The sequence below is a fragment of the Oncorhynchus keta genome, chromosome 13, assembly GCF_023373465.1.
Source record: "Oncorhynchus keta strain PuntledgeMale-10-30-2019 chromosome 13, Oket_V2, whole genome shotgun sequence".
NCBI lineage: Eukaryota > Metazoa > Chordata > Actinopteri > Salmoniformes > Salmonidae > Oncorhynchus > Oncorhynchus keta.
In genome coordinates, this window is record NC_068433.1 from 15,845,313 (window position 1) to 15,864,842 (window position 19,530).

General features: G+C 42.5%; 1 protein-coding gene across 2 annotated transcripts in view; it reads right to left on the reverse strand.

Moving 5' to 3' along the window:
* LOC118391932 (protein Dok-7-like) overlaps window positions 1–19,530 on the reverse strand; it is a 38,600-nt gene that overhangs the window by 15,403 nt on the left and 3,667 nt on the right. For both annotated transcript variants that reach the window (XM_035783442.2, XM_035783441.2), the window contains exons 4-7: window positions 15,723–15,923; window positions 8,391–8,510; window positions 5,468–5,572; window positions 4,166–4,944 (exon numbers count right to left, since the gene is read on the reverse strand). In XM_035783442.2, coding sequence (XP_035639335.1) covers window positions 4,166–4,944; window positions 5,468–5,572; window positions 8,391–8,510; window positions 15,723–15,923 — 1,205 coding nt within the window. The remainder of the gene's footprint in view (window positions 1–4,165; window positions 4,945–5,467; window positions 5,573–8,390; window positions 8,511–15,722; window positions 15,924–19,530) is intronic.

The window sequence follows — 19,530 nt, forward strand, 5'->3', positions numbered from 1 at the left end:
TGACCGAAGACTATACTAAAGACAAGTCAGGGGAATCAACAGAACTATCCCTTTTTGTTTTCTACAAAGGTCATCAGAAATTAACCTTGATAAAGCAATATGGGATTATTAATATTTAAATGCACCACCAGCCGAGGGAGCTCTAGGTTTAAAATATCAATAAAGTCACATATTGTATATGGGGCAGAAAAAAACATGAACATCATTTGAAGTTGTTTCATCAGAGAGTGAAAACAGACTCCCTTCGATGAAAGAAGAACAATTTGGTTTAAGATGTTTGAAATTCTTATGGTCAGAATTTTTTTTAGACCATAATTCTATCCTCCTGATTCCTGCTTACTAGCAAAAACTAAAGAAGGAAGTAGCAGTGCTTCACTAAATGAGATAAATGCCTTTTATGAGCTAAATGCCTTTTATGCGCTAAATGCCTTTTATGCTCGCATCGAGGCAAGCAACACTGAAGCATGCATGAGAGCACCAGCTGTTCCAGACGACTGTGTAATCATGCTCTCCGTAGCTGATGTGAGCAAGACTTTTAAACAGGTCAACATTCACAAGGCCACGGGCCAGATGGATTACCAGGATGTGTACTCAAAGCATGCACGGATCAACTAGCAAGTGTCTTCACTGACATTTTCAATGCTGACCGAGTCTGTAATACCTACATATTTCAAACAGACCATCATAGTCCCCGTGCCCAAGAAAGCGAAAGTAATCTGCCTAAATGATTACCGTCCTGTAGCACTCACGTTGGCAGCCATTAAGGGCTTTGAAAGGCTGGTCATGGCTCACATCAACACCATTATCCCGGAAACACTAGACCCATCCAATTTGCGTACTACCCCAACAGATCCACAGATGATGCAATAGCAATCGCAATCGCACTCCACACTGTCCTTTTCCACCTGGACAAAAGGAAAACCTATGGGAGAATGCTGCAAATTGACTACAGCTCAGCGTTCAACACCAAAGTACCCACAAAGCTCATCACTAAGCTAAGGACCCTGGGACTAAACAAATCCCTCTGCAACTGGATTCTGGACTTCCTGACGGGCGCCCCCAGGTGGTAAGGGTAGGCAACAACATATCTGCCACACTGATTCTCAACACTGGGGCCCCTCTGGAGTGCGTGCTTAGTCCCCCTCCTGTACTCCCTGTTCACCCACGACTGCGTGGCCAAGCACAACTCCAAAATCATCATTAAGTTTGCTGACGACACAACAATGGTAGGCCTGATCACCAACAATGATGAGACAGCCTATAGGGAGGAGGTCAGCGACCTGGCAGTGTGGTGCCTGGACAACAACCTCTCCCTCAATGTGAGCAAGACAAAGGAGGGTCGAACAGGCCGCCATTAACATAGATGGGGCTGAAGACAAAGGAGTTGGGGCTGAAGTGGAGCGGGTCAAGAGTTTCAATTTCCTTGGTGTCCACATCACCAACGAACTGTCATGGTCCAAACACACCAAGACAGTTGTGAAGAGGGCACAACAACACCTTTTCCCCATCAGGAGACTGGAAAGATTTGTCATGGGTCCTCAGATCCTCAAAAAGTTATACAGCTGCACCATTGAGAGAATCCTGGCCGGTTGCATCACTGCCTGGTATGGCAACTGCTCAGCATCTGATCGTAAGGCGCTACAGAGGGTAGTGCGTACGGCCCAGTACATCACTGGGGCCCAGCTTCCTGCCATCCAGGACCTATATACTAGGCAGTGTCAGAGGAAGCCCCAAAGAATTGTCAAAGACTCCAGTCACCTAAGTCATAGACTGTTCTCTCTGCTACCTCAAAGCAAGCGGTACCGGAGAACCAAGTCTAGGACTAAAAGGCTCCTTAACAGCTTCTACCCCCGAGCCAGAAGATTGCAGATCAATTAATCAAATAGACCCCCGGACTATATACATTGACCCCCCCTTTGTTTGTACACTGCTGCTACTCGCTGTTTATCATCTATGCATAGTCACTTTACATATTACCTCGACTAACATGTACCCCCGCACATTGACTCGGTACTGGTACCCCCTGTGCATAGCCTCGTTATTGTTATGTAATTTTCTTGTGTCACTTTTTGATTTGATTAGATTGTTTTACTTTAGTTTATTTAGTAAATATTTTCTTAACTCTATTTCTTGAAATGCATTGGTTAAGGGCTTGTAAGTATGGATTTCACGGTAAGGTCTACTACACCTGTTGTATTCGGCGCATGAGACAAATAACATTTATTTGATTTAATATAATCAAAAGCACTGCTTAATAAAATATGTATATTTTTTTATTAACAAAAAATCAGCCATTCTATTCGACTGACAATTCTTTTGAAAATATTTTTATCTAATCAAGAGTCTCATGCTCTGTGTATGAATAATACCACTTTCAAAGTATATAAGCATGCAGTTTTACGTTGTAAATCACTTGTAAATTAGATTATTCAAAGATCAAATTGAAGGGTTATTGTTTCTTGTGGTTCCATAACAAGCCAAGAAAGCGGAAGAAAACAGAGTTTGTAAAAAGAAAATAAGTAAAAATCAATTCCCTGCACTTGGATGACCTCAAAGTGAGAGAAGATGGTCAATACAGCCGTTTTTATCTCAATATGAAATCATTTCTGGGTAACAATTAAGTACCTTACTGTGATTGTTTTCAATTAAAACTGTCAAAAAGAAACAAAAATAGCTTCTTAGCAAAGAGCAATTTCTCAAAGAGCAATTTCTCAATTTTGCTTGGATTGTGTCTGGGAGTAGTCTAAATGGGTAGGGGAAAACTGAAAACTAGCTGTTATTGGCAGAACGGTTTGGTACCCTCTTTCTTATTGGTCTATTAACTAATTTACCGTCTGGGGATGTCACCAGGCAGGTTAAAACGCCATCCCACCAAAAACAAGCTGACATTTCAGGTCTTCAAACAGCTCTTACATTAAAACTGTATTATCATCCAGGCTCATAGTGTGGAAATGTAGATAAAACACAGGTAAATAATGTTTTTGACTACACTGGGCCTTTAAAAAGCCCAAGACAACCCAGAGTGGTAGTACAAACTCAAGATGGAGGCCCATTTAGAAGAGCAGTAACTATTGTGACACAGATGCTCTTATAAACACACTTTCTACAGAGATGGGGGTGTTTAATCGACCATGAACAACATCTACACAAGAAGTTACGCTATACTAAATTACACTTAAGAAAAATATAGTTCACTAAAGTTACTTTGAAAAAGTAGTTTACTACATCCAAACTACTTTGTAAAAAAATATAATATCTAAATCTGAAATGTCATAGACTACAAATTGCAGGAACAGATTGCTTTGGAGTCAGATGTTAACAGAATGTGTGACTTTACCTAATAAACACAGAAAGTGAGAATTAGGCATACAAAAAGTGTTTCAAGTGACAAGTAGGCAGGTCTGATGTTGAAAAAGAAAGGAAATTATTGCCTATTTCACCTATGTATTATTTGCTTAGTAGTGTTTAGTTCAGTAGTTAGTTAAACCGCTACATGGCTAAAAAGTTGTTAACTACTGAAAACACTACCAAGATTGGAATTTAGTTCAACTACCACCAAGCTACTGCAAAATGCAATTAAATTACTAGTTGAACTACATGTAGTTTACTACTCCCCAACACTAAGTAGAGTGCAGACAGACAGGCAGACAGATAGGCAGCAAGATTATTAATGTTCCAACACCAATTGCTGTGAGATAGATTTCACACAAAGGGACGCATTGACAACTATAGCCGGCAACAGATGATACCAAGATGACAAGGGTTTACTCACAGTCGAACAAGCTGTTATAAAGTGAAGTCTAATCAAAAGCAGCTAACAGTATTTTTGTACTTTGGTAGTTGGTACTCATGAGAAAAACAAAGCAACTCTGAAGAAACTAAACATTTTGGCACATTTAGTCAATTTGATGATAATAAAAGTGAGACGAACCAGTGGAATACAGTCAATTGGATTAAAGATAAACATGTTTTTCTTCTTTAACACTTTTCATCCATAGATTAATAAAAGTGACCAGGGGAGCATCTCAAATGTATTTCCTTGATTCCTTGTGTCCTCTCAAAACACATTGGAGTAGAGGATCCTAAGTTTCTCCAATAGGTTTTGAGAAGGAAGCGAGGAGAGAGGACACAAGGAATAAAGAAGATTCACCCCAGCTCTCTGTACCTTGAATCCTCCACAGGTGGGGCAGATAGTGAGGAGGGTTTTGGAGGCAGTGGGTTGGGAACTACTGCAGATCTGACAGGACTCTGGGTGTTGACTGTCACTAGGGGGCGCCACCCTTCTTTTGCTCTCCTCAGAGTGGCTCTGCAGGAGCTCTGTGGTGGAGCGCCTGGCAACATTGTCCGAGAGACCCCCGAGAGGAGCTTCTTTCCCCCCCTGTGATGACTCACATAATGGGGGTGAACTGGCCACCTGGTCCATAGGTGTTGTGGAGATATCCTGCCCCCTGGCCCCTCCTGTTCCCCCCTGCAGTAGAGTTCGGGGGGTGTCATAGATGTACCTCAGTGAGGTGGGTACCTGTCCTGGTGCATGGGGACAGGTACAGGGGGCCAGGTCTAGAGACAGGTGAGGGGGCAGGCTAAGCAGGGAGCCATAGTCCAGGCTACCCAAGTAGGAGGAGAAACTCCCAGAGTACGAGGAGTGGCTTCCTGTGGCGATGCCGCTGTCGGACGAGCTCTGGCGACCAATCTCCTGCAGCTGCCGGGACCGAGGGGTCTTGGCTACTACACGGGCTCCAACCACCAGGCTGGTGGACGGTTTCTCCTTGGCCTGTAACTGGCCAATGATGGTCTCTGTACGGGTAGAGCTTGTTGTGACAGGCTCAGTCCAAATAGCCAGCCGGCTGCCGACGATGGAGTCTGATTGGCTGGTGTCGGAGGTGTGAGAGGAGCCTGATATGCTGCAGATGTCTCCCGCCACAGACAGACCATATGTGGAGGAAGCTGCCAAAACAACATAAGAAAACACATTATTTAGTCTTTAAAAACAAAACTATTACTTCTATACCGTATCTACACAACACATTGAGGCACTACATCAATAAAACATATCAGATTATCCAAAATAAGTTTCCTCAGTCAATTGTCTGACTGGTATTCACAGCCATAATACTCATAATAAATCAACTAAATAATAAATATGACGCTATAGAAACATACTTTTAGAAGGTTACTTTAAAGCAACAAGCACCATTACTGGGAAATGCATCATTTTCCATGGATTAGTCATGGAGAATAATAATACTAACACTAGTACACGTTACATATGTTAGAGTGGCAGTACTTCCTGAAGTTTGTTTAAAGTGAAAGGAAGTGAGGTCTGTTTATGAAACTAAAGGTTGGTGTTTTCCTAGTGTTGTCGAGGTAAGATAAATGGTGGAGTGGCAGTGGAGGCTGGTGGAGATATTAAATTGGAGGACGGGCTCATTGTAATGGCTGGAATAGAATCAACGAAGAGATACAGCACCTGTGCTGCTCTGGTGAGACAGCATGTTGAGTCGTTTCTCCAACTCCTGGGCCTCATGGTTCACCCTCTTATCAGAGTAGGCCTGGTTAGCGACAGCGTTGGTGTCTGTCAGAGTGAAACACACAACAGTGTTCATTTTATTTTACCTCTATTTTACCAGGAGTCAACAGTCAACAACAATACGTAGTATCAATAACACACTAACACAATGATGAACTGAGCTGCAGGATAGGAACGAAACTGCTTAGGGAAGTCACCATGAGGCCGTTGGTGATTTTAAAACAACAGAGTTCAATGGCTTTGATGGGAGAAAATTGAGGATGGATCAACAACATTGTAGTGACTCCACAATAATGACCTAAAAGACAGAGAGAAAAGTAGAATAAAAATATGCAAAACGTATCATCCCCAGCTTCCAATTGGCTCATTCATCCCCCATCCTCTCCCCTGTAACTATTCCCCAGGTTGTTGCTGCAAATGAGAATGTGTTCTCAGTCAACAAGTTACTAAAGTAATACTGCAAAAGAACATTGCTTTACACCAGACACTATGAGAAGAATTCACCTTTCAGCAGGACGATAACCTACAACACAAAGCCAAATCTACACTGGAGTTGCTTACCAAGAAGACAGTGAACGTTCCTGAGTGGACAGTTTCGACTTAAATCTGCTTGCAAATCTATGGCAAGACTTGAAGATTGCTGTCTATCCATGATCCCCAACACTTTTACAGAGCTTGAAGAATTTTGAAAAGAATAATGGGCAAATATTGCACAGTCCAAGTGTGCAAAGCTCTTACGAGACTTAATCAAAAAGACTCACAGCTGTAACCACTGCCAAAATGTTTTGCCCTCTATCTGTGAGGGTGAGAACGCTAGGCCTTTAGAGGGCTAATAGAGAACAGAGTCACATGGGAACACCTTGCTGTTTATGCAACACTACATGTGTTTATTAATAGCACTGCTTGCCACGTGGCCTCTGTGGTACACGCAACGGATTGTTAATACCGCGGCCACGATCTTATATAAGTTACCTTAGTCCTAACCCAAGATCAGCTGTTATTGCTAAGTTACATTGATTTCCTGGTCAACCCATATTTTTGAAAGGGTGCTTCCCAAGGGTCATTGTCATTTTGGTTGTGCAAGAAGAGTGCAAAATGACATATATATGGCAAAGGACTACCACAAGTATTTCAATATGTTATCTAACTGTTAATGAATGGACTGTAATAGCTGACATCTGCTTCAGCTTCTTGTTAACAACCGTGTTCCCTTGCACGAGAAGGGACAGTGGTGTTTACAGAAGAGTAAGGAGACTAGACACACAGAGAGAGAGAGAAAGAGAGAGAGAGAGAGAGAGAGAGAGAGAGAGAGAGAGAGTGTATGTACACAGAGTGTGTGTGTGAGAGAGAGGCACCGAGTGTGTGATGGTGGGGGGGGTACAGGGGACACTAGAATCATGGGGATGAGGTTACACACATGCTCAGAGTGATTAGAAGGGTTTGGTGCTCTCTGTTTGTGTGAACTGTGACTTTGAACCCCCCGCTTTCCCTCTGACATCGTCTCCTGTATTTATTCTACTACGCACTACAATAATAGAAAATTAGTTCAAGGCCTGATTGGGCGAGGGGGATGTGTGAATCCAGGAATACCCACACGGCAAATTGACCAGTGTTACCTCGTGTTGATTTTTCAGTGTAACATTTTTAGTGTTAATTCAGCTGTTTAATTAACTCGGTAAGTGTTAAATTAGCACTCATTGGTGTAAAATAACCTCAGTGTGTCACGCCTTGGTCATTGTATTTTGTGTTTTCGTTATATGTTTGGTCAGGCCAGGGTGTGACATGGGTTTATATATTTTATTTTCGTATTGGGGTTTGTAGTATTTGGGATTGCGGCTGAGTAGGGGTGTTGTATAGGCTTGGCTGCCTGAGGCGGTTCTCAATCAGAGTCAGGTGATTCTCGTTGTCTCTGATTGGGAACCGTATTTAGGTAGCCGGGGTTTCACTGTGTATTTTGTGGGTGATTGTTCCTGGTGGTTATCTTATTATATTATCTTATTATATATCTTATTATATTCACTAATATTACAGTCTGTACCCAGCTAATCCAATTATGTATAAAACAGCTGTCAGTCATCATTCTGTTGGATCAGAGTACATTGCATGGAATCCATGGGACTCAATGTAACATGCTCTGGAAGTGGCTGCATTCCAGAAAGCACATGGGGTGGACTCCTTTTATAGAGAGGATAAATCCCCCTCGAAGTATGTCTCGAATAACACTTGTTTTGATTAAGACGGTAAGTGTTTGATTTAAGTGTTTGCCAACTTAAAAGGCGAAAAGGCAATGGACACTCTACCTCTATATACCTCTATATATATCTCTATATACCTCTATATACCTCTATATATACCTCTATATATACCTCTATATACCTCTATATATACCTCTATATACCTCTATATATACCTCTATATACCTCTATATATACCTCTATATATACCTCTATATACCTCTATATATACCTCTATATATACCTCTATATACCTCTATATATACCTCTATATATACCTCTATATATACCTCTATATACCTCTATATATACCTCTATATATACCTCTATATACCTCTATATATACCTCTATATACCTCTATATATACCTCTATATACCTCTATATATACCTCTATATATACCTCTATATACCTCTATATATACCTCTATATACCTTATCTCAGAATGACCCCAATGGATACATTTCATCCATCCCCATTTAAATTAGACAGAAATGTGATAAAAAATACCCCCCGCTGCCATATATCCTGTACGCCACCCTGGTCGATCTGTGCTTGTTTAGGCAAGCCGTATATCTAGCCGTGACAACCTTCATACCTACGCATCAGTAAACACCTTTGGTACTGACCTGGCAGGACTGGCCGAAGTCCAAAAGGGCCTCTGCTGGGGGAGATGCCTCTGACGATGCAGTCGAACAGAAAGCTGATCTGCTCACCCTCCACGGATGATAGGAAGAAGACGCCAGCCCCTGTAGAAAACACACATAGCCCGACGGCTTAATGTCACATTCCACTCTTTAGATTATGTTGAATGTTTCACTACACCCGTCTGGGTCAATTATAAATGGATGGAAGTAGAGTACAGTGATGCATCTTTGTACTGGCCAGTTGGCTCACAAGCATAGCAATTGCTAGCACCCATTAATTTTGTTTGCAGACTGAATGGACATGATTCTGGATTGTCAACCAGACAATTGTTGTCCATTCCAACTTAGCCAGAGAGTGAAATAAGAGCAACCTCATAGATATAAAAAATTTAAAAAACGCTGATGTTAGATGATGTTAACCCACTACATTCTAAAATATGTACATAAGCTACAGCTAAATAAAGCCTCACAACACAAATTAACTGTAAAAATGTCAATCTCTGATATACAGCTCCGGTCACTCAAAATGTCCAATTAAAAGCGTAACGTTGGTATAGGTTGAGAGGGAGTTAGGGTTAATGGGGTCAGGACCAAGGCTGCTAACCATCACCCCCAAGTCTTAGACACACGAGGGAGGTCACCAAGAGGGTCCTTCTGTCACTTGGTCCTGAGACCACCCACCACAGAGCTGGCCCCTGTCACATTCTTTAGATGCCCCCGACCCTAAGAAGAGGTCAGAGGTTAGCAGCTAAGACCACTCAGAAGTCTACACTGAGGGGGACTCAAGAAGCATGTTACAACATATCCTGTTGTCGTCTATCATCCTGTTCTGAGTAAAATAGCTCATTCACAAGGTTAATTAACAATCTGACTTGAGAATCATTTACAGTATTCATGGATTCTCAATAGCTGCAATGTCTACTACCGCACCTATGTATTGATTTATGTCAGTACTTGGGTGGAAAGTAATCCATCATTGTTCACCTGAATTATGAGTGGTGCTTTGAAGACAACGCAAGGCTCTGGCTACAACAACAACAAGCAACAAGTGAAATAACATACTTCCTGAACGATGACATCATGAAAAGGCTTCAACAAAGCTAAGCAGCTTGCACACTCCCCACCCTAACGTAATGAACCCCTCCACTTCTGCCTTATAGAGTCCGAATCATAGGACATAACCAAGGCTCAGCCATTTGCTGGGGGGACAGGGTTTTAGACTGGCATGTAAGTAAACTCTAAGCTCTGCGGTGAAGCAGTGCGAGTCAATTTTGGGTCTCTTATTTTTACCCAGGATCAGTAGCAGTTGACAGTCGTCCAAGCAGCGGCCAGGGTTGGGGAGTAACATATTCCGTTTTTTTTCAACTGTAATCTGTTACATTACCAGCAAAAATATTGTAATCAGATTACAGATCCTTTTGAAAAACTTGATTACTTTTAAATTCAGAAAGGATGTTTGCCCCCCCAAAAATGTGACACCTTTCTGCTTTCTCAATGATATTCAAATATGCATTGAAAAAAGTTGCAAACTGCCTGAGCGAGTCAGACGACAAGACCACTATGAGGACACCAAATGCGTTTTGATGGATCGCGAGAAAATAGCAGGAATACTAGTCTTTTGTAGGCTACAGTCCAAGCTATATCTTCCAATGGTGAGACTGCTGTCGGCATCCAAAGTTTATCCAATTTGAATAAACGCTTGGAGGTAAGGATGTAGCCTTCCGGCGATACGGAAATCAATTAGGTCTATTATAGGCTACATAGGCCATGAATATGAATCACACTGCTGCTCTGCTATTGTTTTGGATGCTTTTCAGAAATGTTTTTGTATATTTAAACCCAATAATGGTTGAACTGAAGTAGTTTAAACTGCCTATCAATCATTGTTTTTGTGATAAAGAAACAAATCGGAAGCAAACAGAGCAAAACAAGAGTTTCTATTGGGTAAATTCAGGTAGGTTCCTCCCCGTTTCGTTCTGTTTGCTTCCGTTTAAGAAATGTTTTGCACCAGAATCGACGTAATGAAGTGGACAGCCAGTGAAAAATGCGCTCTTGTGACAGCTACATCGTGCGGATCCCAGCCTATGGAATAAAGGTTTGAGTTCCTCCCTTCTAAACTCCCCCGTTATGTTGTGCCCCATACGAGTTCAATTTAAGATGACCATGAGTGGGCGTTTAATGCTCAATTTAATTTGTGCTAGTTAAAAATATACACTGCTCAAAAAAATAAAGGGAACACTAAAATAACACATCCTCGATCTGAATTAATGAAATATACTTTTTTCTTTACATAGTTGAATGTGCTGACAACAAAATCACACAACAATTATCAATGGAAATCAAATTTATCAACCCATGGAGATCTGGATTTGGAGTCACACTCAAAATTAAAGTGGAAAACCACACTACAGGCTGATCCAACTTTGATGTAATGTCCTTAAAACAAGTCAAAATGAGGCTCAGTAGTGTGTGCGGCCTCCACGTGCCTGTATGACCTCCCTACAACGCCTGAGCATGATCCTGATGAGGTGGCAAATGTTCTCCTGAGGGATCTCCTCCCAGACCTGGACTAAAGCATCCGCCAACTCCTGGACAGTCTGTGGTGCAACGTGGTGTTGGTGGATGGAGCGAGACATGATGTCCCAGATGTGCTCAATTGGATTCAGGTCTGGGGAACGGGCGGGCCAGGTCCATAGCATCAACGCCTTCCTCTTGCAGGAACTGCTGACACACTCCAGCCACATGAGGTCGAGCATTGTCTTGCATTAGGAGGAACCCAGGGCCAACCGCACCAGCATATGGTCTCACAAGGGGTCTGAGGATCTCATCTCGGTACCTAATGGCAGTCAGGCTACCTCTGGCGAGCACATGGAGGGCTGTGCGGCCCCCCAAAGAAATGCCACCCCACACCATGACTGACCCACCGCCAAACCGGTCATGCTGGAGGATGTTGCAGGCAGCAGAACGTTCTCCACGGCGTCTCCAGACTGTCATGTCTGTCACATGTGCTCAGTGTGAACCTGCTTTCATCTGTGAAGAGCACAGGGCGCCAGTGGTGAATTTTCCAATCTTGGTGTTCTCTGGCAAATGCCAAACGTCCTGCACGGTGTTGGGCTGTAAGCACAACCCCCACCTGTGGACGTCGGGCTCTCATACCACCCTCATGGAGTCTGTTTCTGACCGTTTGAGCAGACAAATGCACACTTGTGGCCTGCTGGAGGTCATTTTGCAGGCCTCTGGCAGTGCTCCTCCTGCTCCTCCTTGCACAAAGGCAGAGGTAGCGGTCCTGCTGCTGGGTTGTTGCCCTCCTACTGCCTCCTCCACATCTCCTGATGTACTGGCCTGTCTCCAGGTAGCGCCCCCATGCTCTGGACACTATGCTGACAGACACAGCAAACCTTCTTGCCAAAGCTTGCATTGATGTGCTATCCTGGATGAGCTGCACTACCTGAGCCACTTGTGTGGGTTGTAGACTCCGTCTCATGCTACCACTAGAGTGAAAGCACCGGCAGCATTCAAAAGTGACCAAAACATCAGCCAGGAAGCATAGGAACTGTGGTCACCACCTGCAGAACCACTCCTTTATTGGGGGTGTCTTGCTAATTGCCTATAATTTCCACCTGTTGTCTATTCCATTTGCACAACAGCATGTGAAATGTATTGTCAATCAGTGTTGCTTCCTAAGTGGACAGTTTGATTTCACAGAAGTGTGATTGACTTGGAGTTACATTGTGTTGTTTAAGTGTTCCCTTTATTTTTTTGAGCAGTGTATATATTGGCCTAACGGACACATGCTCACAATTGGACACTTTTGATAGACTTAAACAGCTGCAAGTTATGGAGATATTAAAGTTTCACCTACAAAAACGTAAACAATAGGCCAATAGCAAATGCATCCAATGGAATACATTTTTCAGGCAGAACTGGGTGATTTCCGCTAGATGGGCCAAGTCAAAATTTGCTATATTGTAAACATTCATGGGGAAGAAATGTGCTTTTTGGTCTTAATTTGAGGTTAGGGTTAGCACTGTGGTTAAATTTAGGGTTAATTTATCCTTAATCCGAAAATGTGGTTCGCATCGCCGTGCGCCTACCAAATTTTGTAACAATGCGGAGAATTCCGTACAGCTCCGCATTGACATGATTGGTTGGCGTTAGGTGGGGGCAGGAAGTCCTGTACAAACACAAACTCACTTCCTTCACAACAGCTCTGCGCTGCCCTGCGAAGCGCAATAAGTATGAATGCCCTGACTTCTGCAGATGCCGTATCACTGTAGATACTGCACGGCCAATGTAGATGTCGGATTGACCATGCAGCGGCGTTTAAGAGGAAAGTAAAAGTAACTGAAAGTAATCCGATTACGTTACTGAGTTTGGGTAATCCAACAGGTATGTTACTGATTACAATTTTGGACAGGTAACTAGTACCTAACAGATTACATGTAAAAAAGTAACCTGGCCAACCCTGGCAGCGGCCATTAACTGACACCAGCAGCAGTAGATGAAAGCACTGAATGCACATTAAGTAACTTGTAACTGTAAAGGATTACATTTAGAAAGGAACCTACCCAACACTGAATGTGCACTGAGTAATTAGTAACTGTAACAGGTTAGATTTAGAAAGAAACTACCCAGCACTGAATGAGCAGTGAATCATATAGGAACACACTTATTCATGTATATCTGCATTCAGACGGCCTTGTCCCTGCTCTTTAAAATCATTATAAAAGCCCTGTATTCCTCAATGGAAGAATCCTTAGTTTTGAGGTCTCTTTGGTAAGCTGCTGTCCAGTGCAGACTGTCTGTAGACTGGTCTGGACAGACTGGTCTGGTCTACAGACTTTGAAAAGACATTAGCTTCCAGCTACATAAAAAGCAGTAAGAATATTTCCTCTCTCGTTATACTGTAGCTTTGTTATCCATCCCCATTCCCATTGTCATAACGTGGCTTTGAAACATCTCAGTTTTGATATTTGACAATCCCTGGGAGTTGTTTTAGACAGACTTTGGGCCTTAGAGATAGTCTACATGGGAAAGACTGAAGTGGCCAGTTCACCACCAGACACCATGCAGCAACGTTACCCCCCAGCCAGAGGTCCAGTAACACTGTCGCCCCACTTCTCCATCTGCTGTGGATAAACTGTGCTGCGACAACGTATCTCTTGGAATGCATGCCCTTCGCGACACTTAAACATTCAGACGTGCCCATGTATAGATCCCGTGTACACACACACACACACACACGTTTCCCGTCTTTGAAAAAGGGATGTGCTTCCCTTTTTTTATGATGCATGGATTGGAAAACTCTCCCCGAATGTGATCATTGCGATATTAAGTTGCGCCTCTAGCCGAAGGTTGAATAGAGCTAAATGAATCACAGATCACATACTGGAGTCTCCTGTTTCCAGTTCATGGTGTGTATTAATATTACTCTGATGTCTTCAGCTATGCGGCGTACTTTGCGTTCCTGTCTGTGTCCACTACAGGTGTTGACACGCGTCCTTTCCACCTTTAACGGTTTACAGTCTATTCCAGAATGTAAACTGCAAAATACCATATCACATACACATGTTACGGCCTTGGAAATAAACATAACGGGCTCTCTGCTCAAGTATGACTTCATTGACTTTATATTTAGAGATTACGTTCTGCTGGACCAAGGCTAAATGAGATTGGATTTCTATTCAAAGCTTGCATGCTTTGTGAAACAAAATCGGCAATGAACAACAAGTACTTTATTTCATGTCGTCTACCCAAGTTACAAAAGCAGATGTTTATACGTCTGATCCATCTTGTCTGATGACTCAAACTGAATTCTTCCGCTGTTCTATGTTCACTACATACTTCAGTCTGAGACTGCCATCATTGAAGTCGTTTGTGGTGAAGTCAAAATGAGAAGTCATCAGCGATTGGATCATCTCTAACCAATCAGAGTATCAAAGCCAAAGATGCATTTTCAAATGCCGCTTTACCCACATGTGTTCTTGCCCACCCAACCCATCAATTTTTGGGACCAATCAAATGGTCTAGAATGGATTTCCATCCTAGAAATCATCCGTTCACAACTCATTGCGAAAATAAACTAACCTACAAAGCGCTATTTTTATGATTCTGTGTCTCGTCAAACACCATTTAGCATATTTAATGTAAGTCTGGCCCCAAGGATGAGTCATAAAAATTAAGAAAAATCCAGCAACTCTGTTTACCACTCTCAGTAGTCAAAGTCCCGACACTAATGTTCTCCGCCTGAATGATGCCATTTGGCACGCTGTTCCTACAGGGTAGATGACTCAGAGAGAAAAAAAACAGGAAAATGTAATGATCTAAATCCACTGAATGCCAAACTCATCTTTCATGCTCTCAGTGATGAGATAAATCCCGGAAACATGTAAATTAGATCAACTTGTGGAGTGATACAAGTTGAAAGCACATGCCAACATACGCTCCATGTGAACATGAAGCACATTTTGTAAACAGTGGTACCGAAGTCTAGTAACCAAAGTAAGTGAACAATAAAACTTGAAAAAAGCTTGGATATGTCGTTTGAATGAACTTCTGTAATTGTCCACTCAATAAAATCAAGTTTAGTCCCAAAGGTCACCATAAATAATAGCCATTATATACAGGTAACTGCCAAAATAAAGGAATCACTTAAGTAAATGAGGGATACAAAGTATATTGAAAGCAGATGCTGCCACACAGGTGTGGTTTCTGAGTATATTAAGCAATTAACATCCCACCATGCTTAGGGTCATGTATAAAAAGTGTTTCCCAGCACCATCGACAAAACACCAAGTTATGGAATTTGTCATGGAAGAAAGGTGTCACATCCCTCCAATAGCGTTCCAGACACTTGTAGTATCTATGTCAAGGCGCATTGAAGCTTTCCTGGCGGCTCGTAGTGGCCAAATGCCCTATTAAGACACTTAAATGTTGGTGTTTCCTTTATTTTGGTAGTTACCTGTATAACCCACAGAAAATTCCTTAATGCCACATTCACCTTGAATTTGAGTCGATCAAAGATCAACTGTGGGGTCTGATTTCCTGTTGTTATGTACTGTATTGGATTAGTATTCTTATGACCAAGCAGAAACAGAGGCATTATTAGTTCCATGATACTTAATCAGATCATATAGTCATACGGTCCAAGACTAATCTTATAGGCCATTGGGCTTAGATTTAAAGGATCCATCTGCTATAGCCTAATGTCAAACTGGAAATCTCCAATGACAATGCCATTCTTCTTTTTCGTGACACAATATGAGAGCACAATGGTTAGTAGCTGTAGCACAACAACAACATCAATCAACTCACAGTAGCCGCATCGCGTCCCCCCCTCAAAGACGAAGCCGTTTGGTACAGGCCCATATCTGCGCAGGTCTGGAAGATTCCACTGGCCGATGATAACGGGGAGAATGTCCCTGACCAGGACCAATAGGTTGTTACACAAGTGAAGGGTCGCAGGCCCGCTCTCCAACATGGTGCCTGGTAAGATACCAACGCTAAACCTGTGGACTGGACAGAGAAGAAGAGAAGTTGAAAACCAGTTAAACAAAATACAATAAAAACAAATTATTGTTTTAATATGAACGCATCACTACCTCGACACAAACAATTGTTTAAGTGGTACCCAATAACTGAAAAAGGGAAAGAAATAACAATTTCATCCTAAACGTTATTGCTCCAGTATGGCTCTGATATAACTGTATAGTAAAAAAGAAAGGAAAACAGCGGAGTGCATTGAGAGTGAGATCGGTAAGCAGAACAGAGTAGAGCTCAGATCTGAAGCCCAAATGTAATCAATCAGAGCTTGTCACAAACACCAATGTATTTGACTCAATATTTTTGCTAATGAGCAACACAAGAGGAACAGCAGGCCTGGTCAGGGTAGGAACCTGTGATGTCTGTTTATCTGTTTTATAAATGTTTTAAGTGTGTGTGTGTAGACTTTTGGGTGTTTTGTGTATGTGCATTTTAAGTGCTTGGGAAACAGTGTGTGAGTATGTGTACAAGTGGGAGTTCCTCGATACCAAACAGGAACTACATTAAAATACATGAGTGATATCAGTGAGTAAATTCTGTTAGAAGAGAGATTGATGGCGCCAAAGATGAGAAAATGTCAGCCAGTCCCGGCGTGTCATCGCTCAGTTTGAGAAAGATTCATGGGGTGTCACAAATCACAACAAAAGCACTGGCACACAACGGCCCTCAGCCACAGGCTGGCAGGTGACATTTTTGCGTGCCTGGCTACAAGTCAGCAAGACGGTGGGCTGAGCACACCCCCAATCACATCGACAGGGCTGTAGTGTAGCGGGTCGAGAGCTTCAAGTCCCTCGTGTCCACATCACTAAGGATCTATCATGGTCTACACACACCGACACAGTTGTGAATAGGGCACGACAACGCCACTTCCCCCTCAGGAGGCTGAAAAGATTTGTCATGGGCCCTCAAATCCTCAAAAGGTTCTACAGCTGCACCATTGAAAGCATCTTGACTGGCTGCATCACTGCTTGGTATGGCAAATGCTTTGCCATTGTCCCCAGCACAAGGTGAACCTGTGTAATGATCATTCTGTTTAATAAGCTTCTTGATACACTATATATACAAAAGTATGTGGACACCACTTCCAATGAGTGGATTTGGCTATTTCAGCCACGTCTGTTGCTGACAGACGAGCACCCAGCCATGCAATCTCCATAGACAAACATTGGCAGTAGAATGCCTTACTGAAGAGCTCAGTGACTTTAAATGTGACACCACCATAGGATGCCATCTTTCCAATAAGCCAGTTCATCAAATTTCTGCCCTGCTCAAGCTGCCCCAGTAAACTATAAGTGCTGTTATTGTGAAGTGAAAATGTCTACGGGCAACATCGTCCCCGTCACGAAGTGGTAAGCCATACAAACTCACAGAACGATATCCTGGTAAAATGTGATTGTATTGAACAGGGCTACTTACAGAAAGTATGGACTTGTTTCTGGACATGGTGGCCAGCTACAATACAGGTTTTGCCCTAATAGAGGAATAAAGGTCTCTGGGGATGTTTTTTGTGATTCTGGCTAGGCCCCTTAGTTCCAGTGAAGGGAAATCTTAACGTTACAGCACATAATTACATTGTAGACGATTTTGTGCTTCTAACTTTGTTGCAACAGTTTGGTCATGCAGTGTATCTACCTCAATTACCTCGTACGCCTGCACATCGACTCGGTACTGGTACCCCATGTACAGTGCCTTGCGAAAGTATTCGGCCCCCTTGAACTTTGTGACCTTTTGCCACATTTCAGGCTTCAAACATGAAGATATAAAACTGTATTTTTTGGTGAAGAATCAACAACAAGTGGGACACAATCATGAAGTGGAACGACATTTATTGGATATTTCAGCTCATACAAGGAGAAAACTGATCAGAGATGCAGCCAAGAGGCCCATGATCACTCTGGATGAACTGCAGAGATCTACAGCTGAGGTGGGAGACTCTGTCCATAGGACAACAATCAGTCGTATATTGCACAAATCTGGCCTTTATGGAAGAGTGGCAAGAAGAAAGCCATTTCTTAAAGATATCCATAAAAAGTGTTGTTTAAAGTTTGCCACAAGCCACCTGGGAGACACACCAAACATGTGGAAGAAGGTGCTCTGGTCAGATGAAACCAAAATGGAACTTTTTGGCAACAATGCAAAACGTTATGTTTGGCGTAAAAGCAACACAGCTCATCACCCTGAACACACCATTCCCACTGTCAAACATGGTGGTGGCGGCATCATGGTTTGGGCCTGCTTTTCTTCAGCAGGGACAGGGAAGATGGTTCAAATTGATGGGAAGATGGATGGAGCCAAATACAGGACCATTCTGGAAGAAACCCTGATGGAGTCTGCAAAAGACCTGAGACTGGGACGGAGATTTGTCTTCCAACAAGACAATGATCCAAAACATAAAGCAAAATCTACAATGGAATGGTTCAAAAATAAACATATCCAGGTGTTAGAATGGCCAAGTCAAAGTCCAGACCTGAATCCAATCGAGAATCTGTGGAATGAACTGAAAACCGCTGTTCACAAATGCTCTCCATCCAACCTCACTGAGCTCGAGCTGTTTTGCAAGGAGGAATGGGAAAAAATGTCAGTTTCTCGATGTGCAAAACTGATAGAGACATACCCCAAGCTACTTACAGCTGTAATCGCAGCAAAAGGTGGCGCTACAAAGTATTAACTTAAGGGGGCTGAATAATTTTGCACGCCCAATTTTTCAGTTTTGTGTTTGCTTTTACGCCAAACATAACGTTTTGCATTGTTGCCAAAAAGTTCAATTTTGGTTTCATCTGACCAGAGCACCTTCTTCCACATGTTTGGTGTGTCTCCCAGGTGGCTTGTGGCAAACTTTAAAAAACACTTTTTATGGATATCTTTAAGAAATGGCTTTCTTGCCACTCTTCCATAAAGGCCAGATTTGTGCAATATACGACTGATTATTGTCCTATGGACAGAGTCTCCCACCTCAGCTGTAGATCTCTGCAGTTCATCCAGAGTGATCATGGGCCTCTTGGCTGCATCTCTGATCAGTTTTCTCCTTGTATGAGCTGAAAGTTTAGAGGGACGGCCAGGTCTTGGTAGATTTGCAGTGGTCTGATACTCCTTCCATTTCAATATTATCGCTTGCACAGTGCTCCTTGGGATGTTTAAAGCTTGGGAAATGTTTTTGTATCCAAATCCGGCTTTAAACTTCTTCACAACAGTATCTCGGACCTGCCTGGTGTGTTCCTTGTTCTTCATGATGCTCTCTGCGCTTTTAACGGACCTCTGAGACTATCACAGTGCAGGTGCATTTATACGGAGACTTGATTACACACAGGTGGATTGTATTTATCATCATTAGTCATTTAGGTCAACATTGGATCATTCAGAGATCCTCACTGAACTTCTGGAGAGAGTTTGCTGCACTGAAAGTAAAGGGGCTGAATAATTTTGCACGCCCAATTTTTCAGTTTTTGATTTGTTAAAAAAGTTTGAAATATCCAATAAATGTCGTTCCACTTCATGATTGTGTCCCACTTGTTGTTGATTCTTCACAAAAAAATACAGTTTTATATCTTTGTTTGAAGCCTGAAATGTGGCAAAAGGTCGC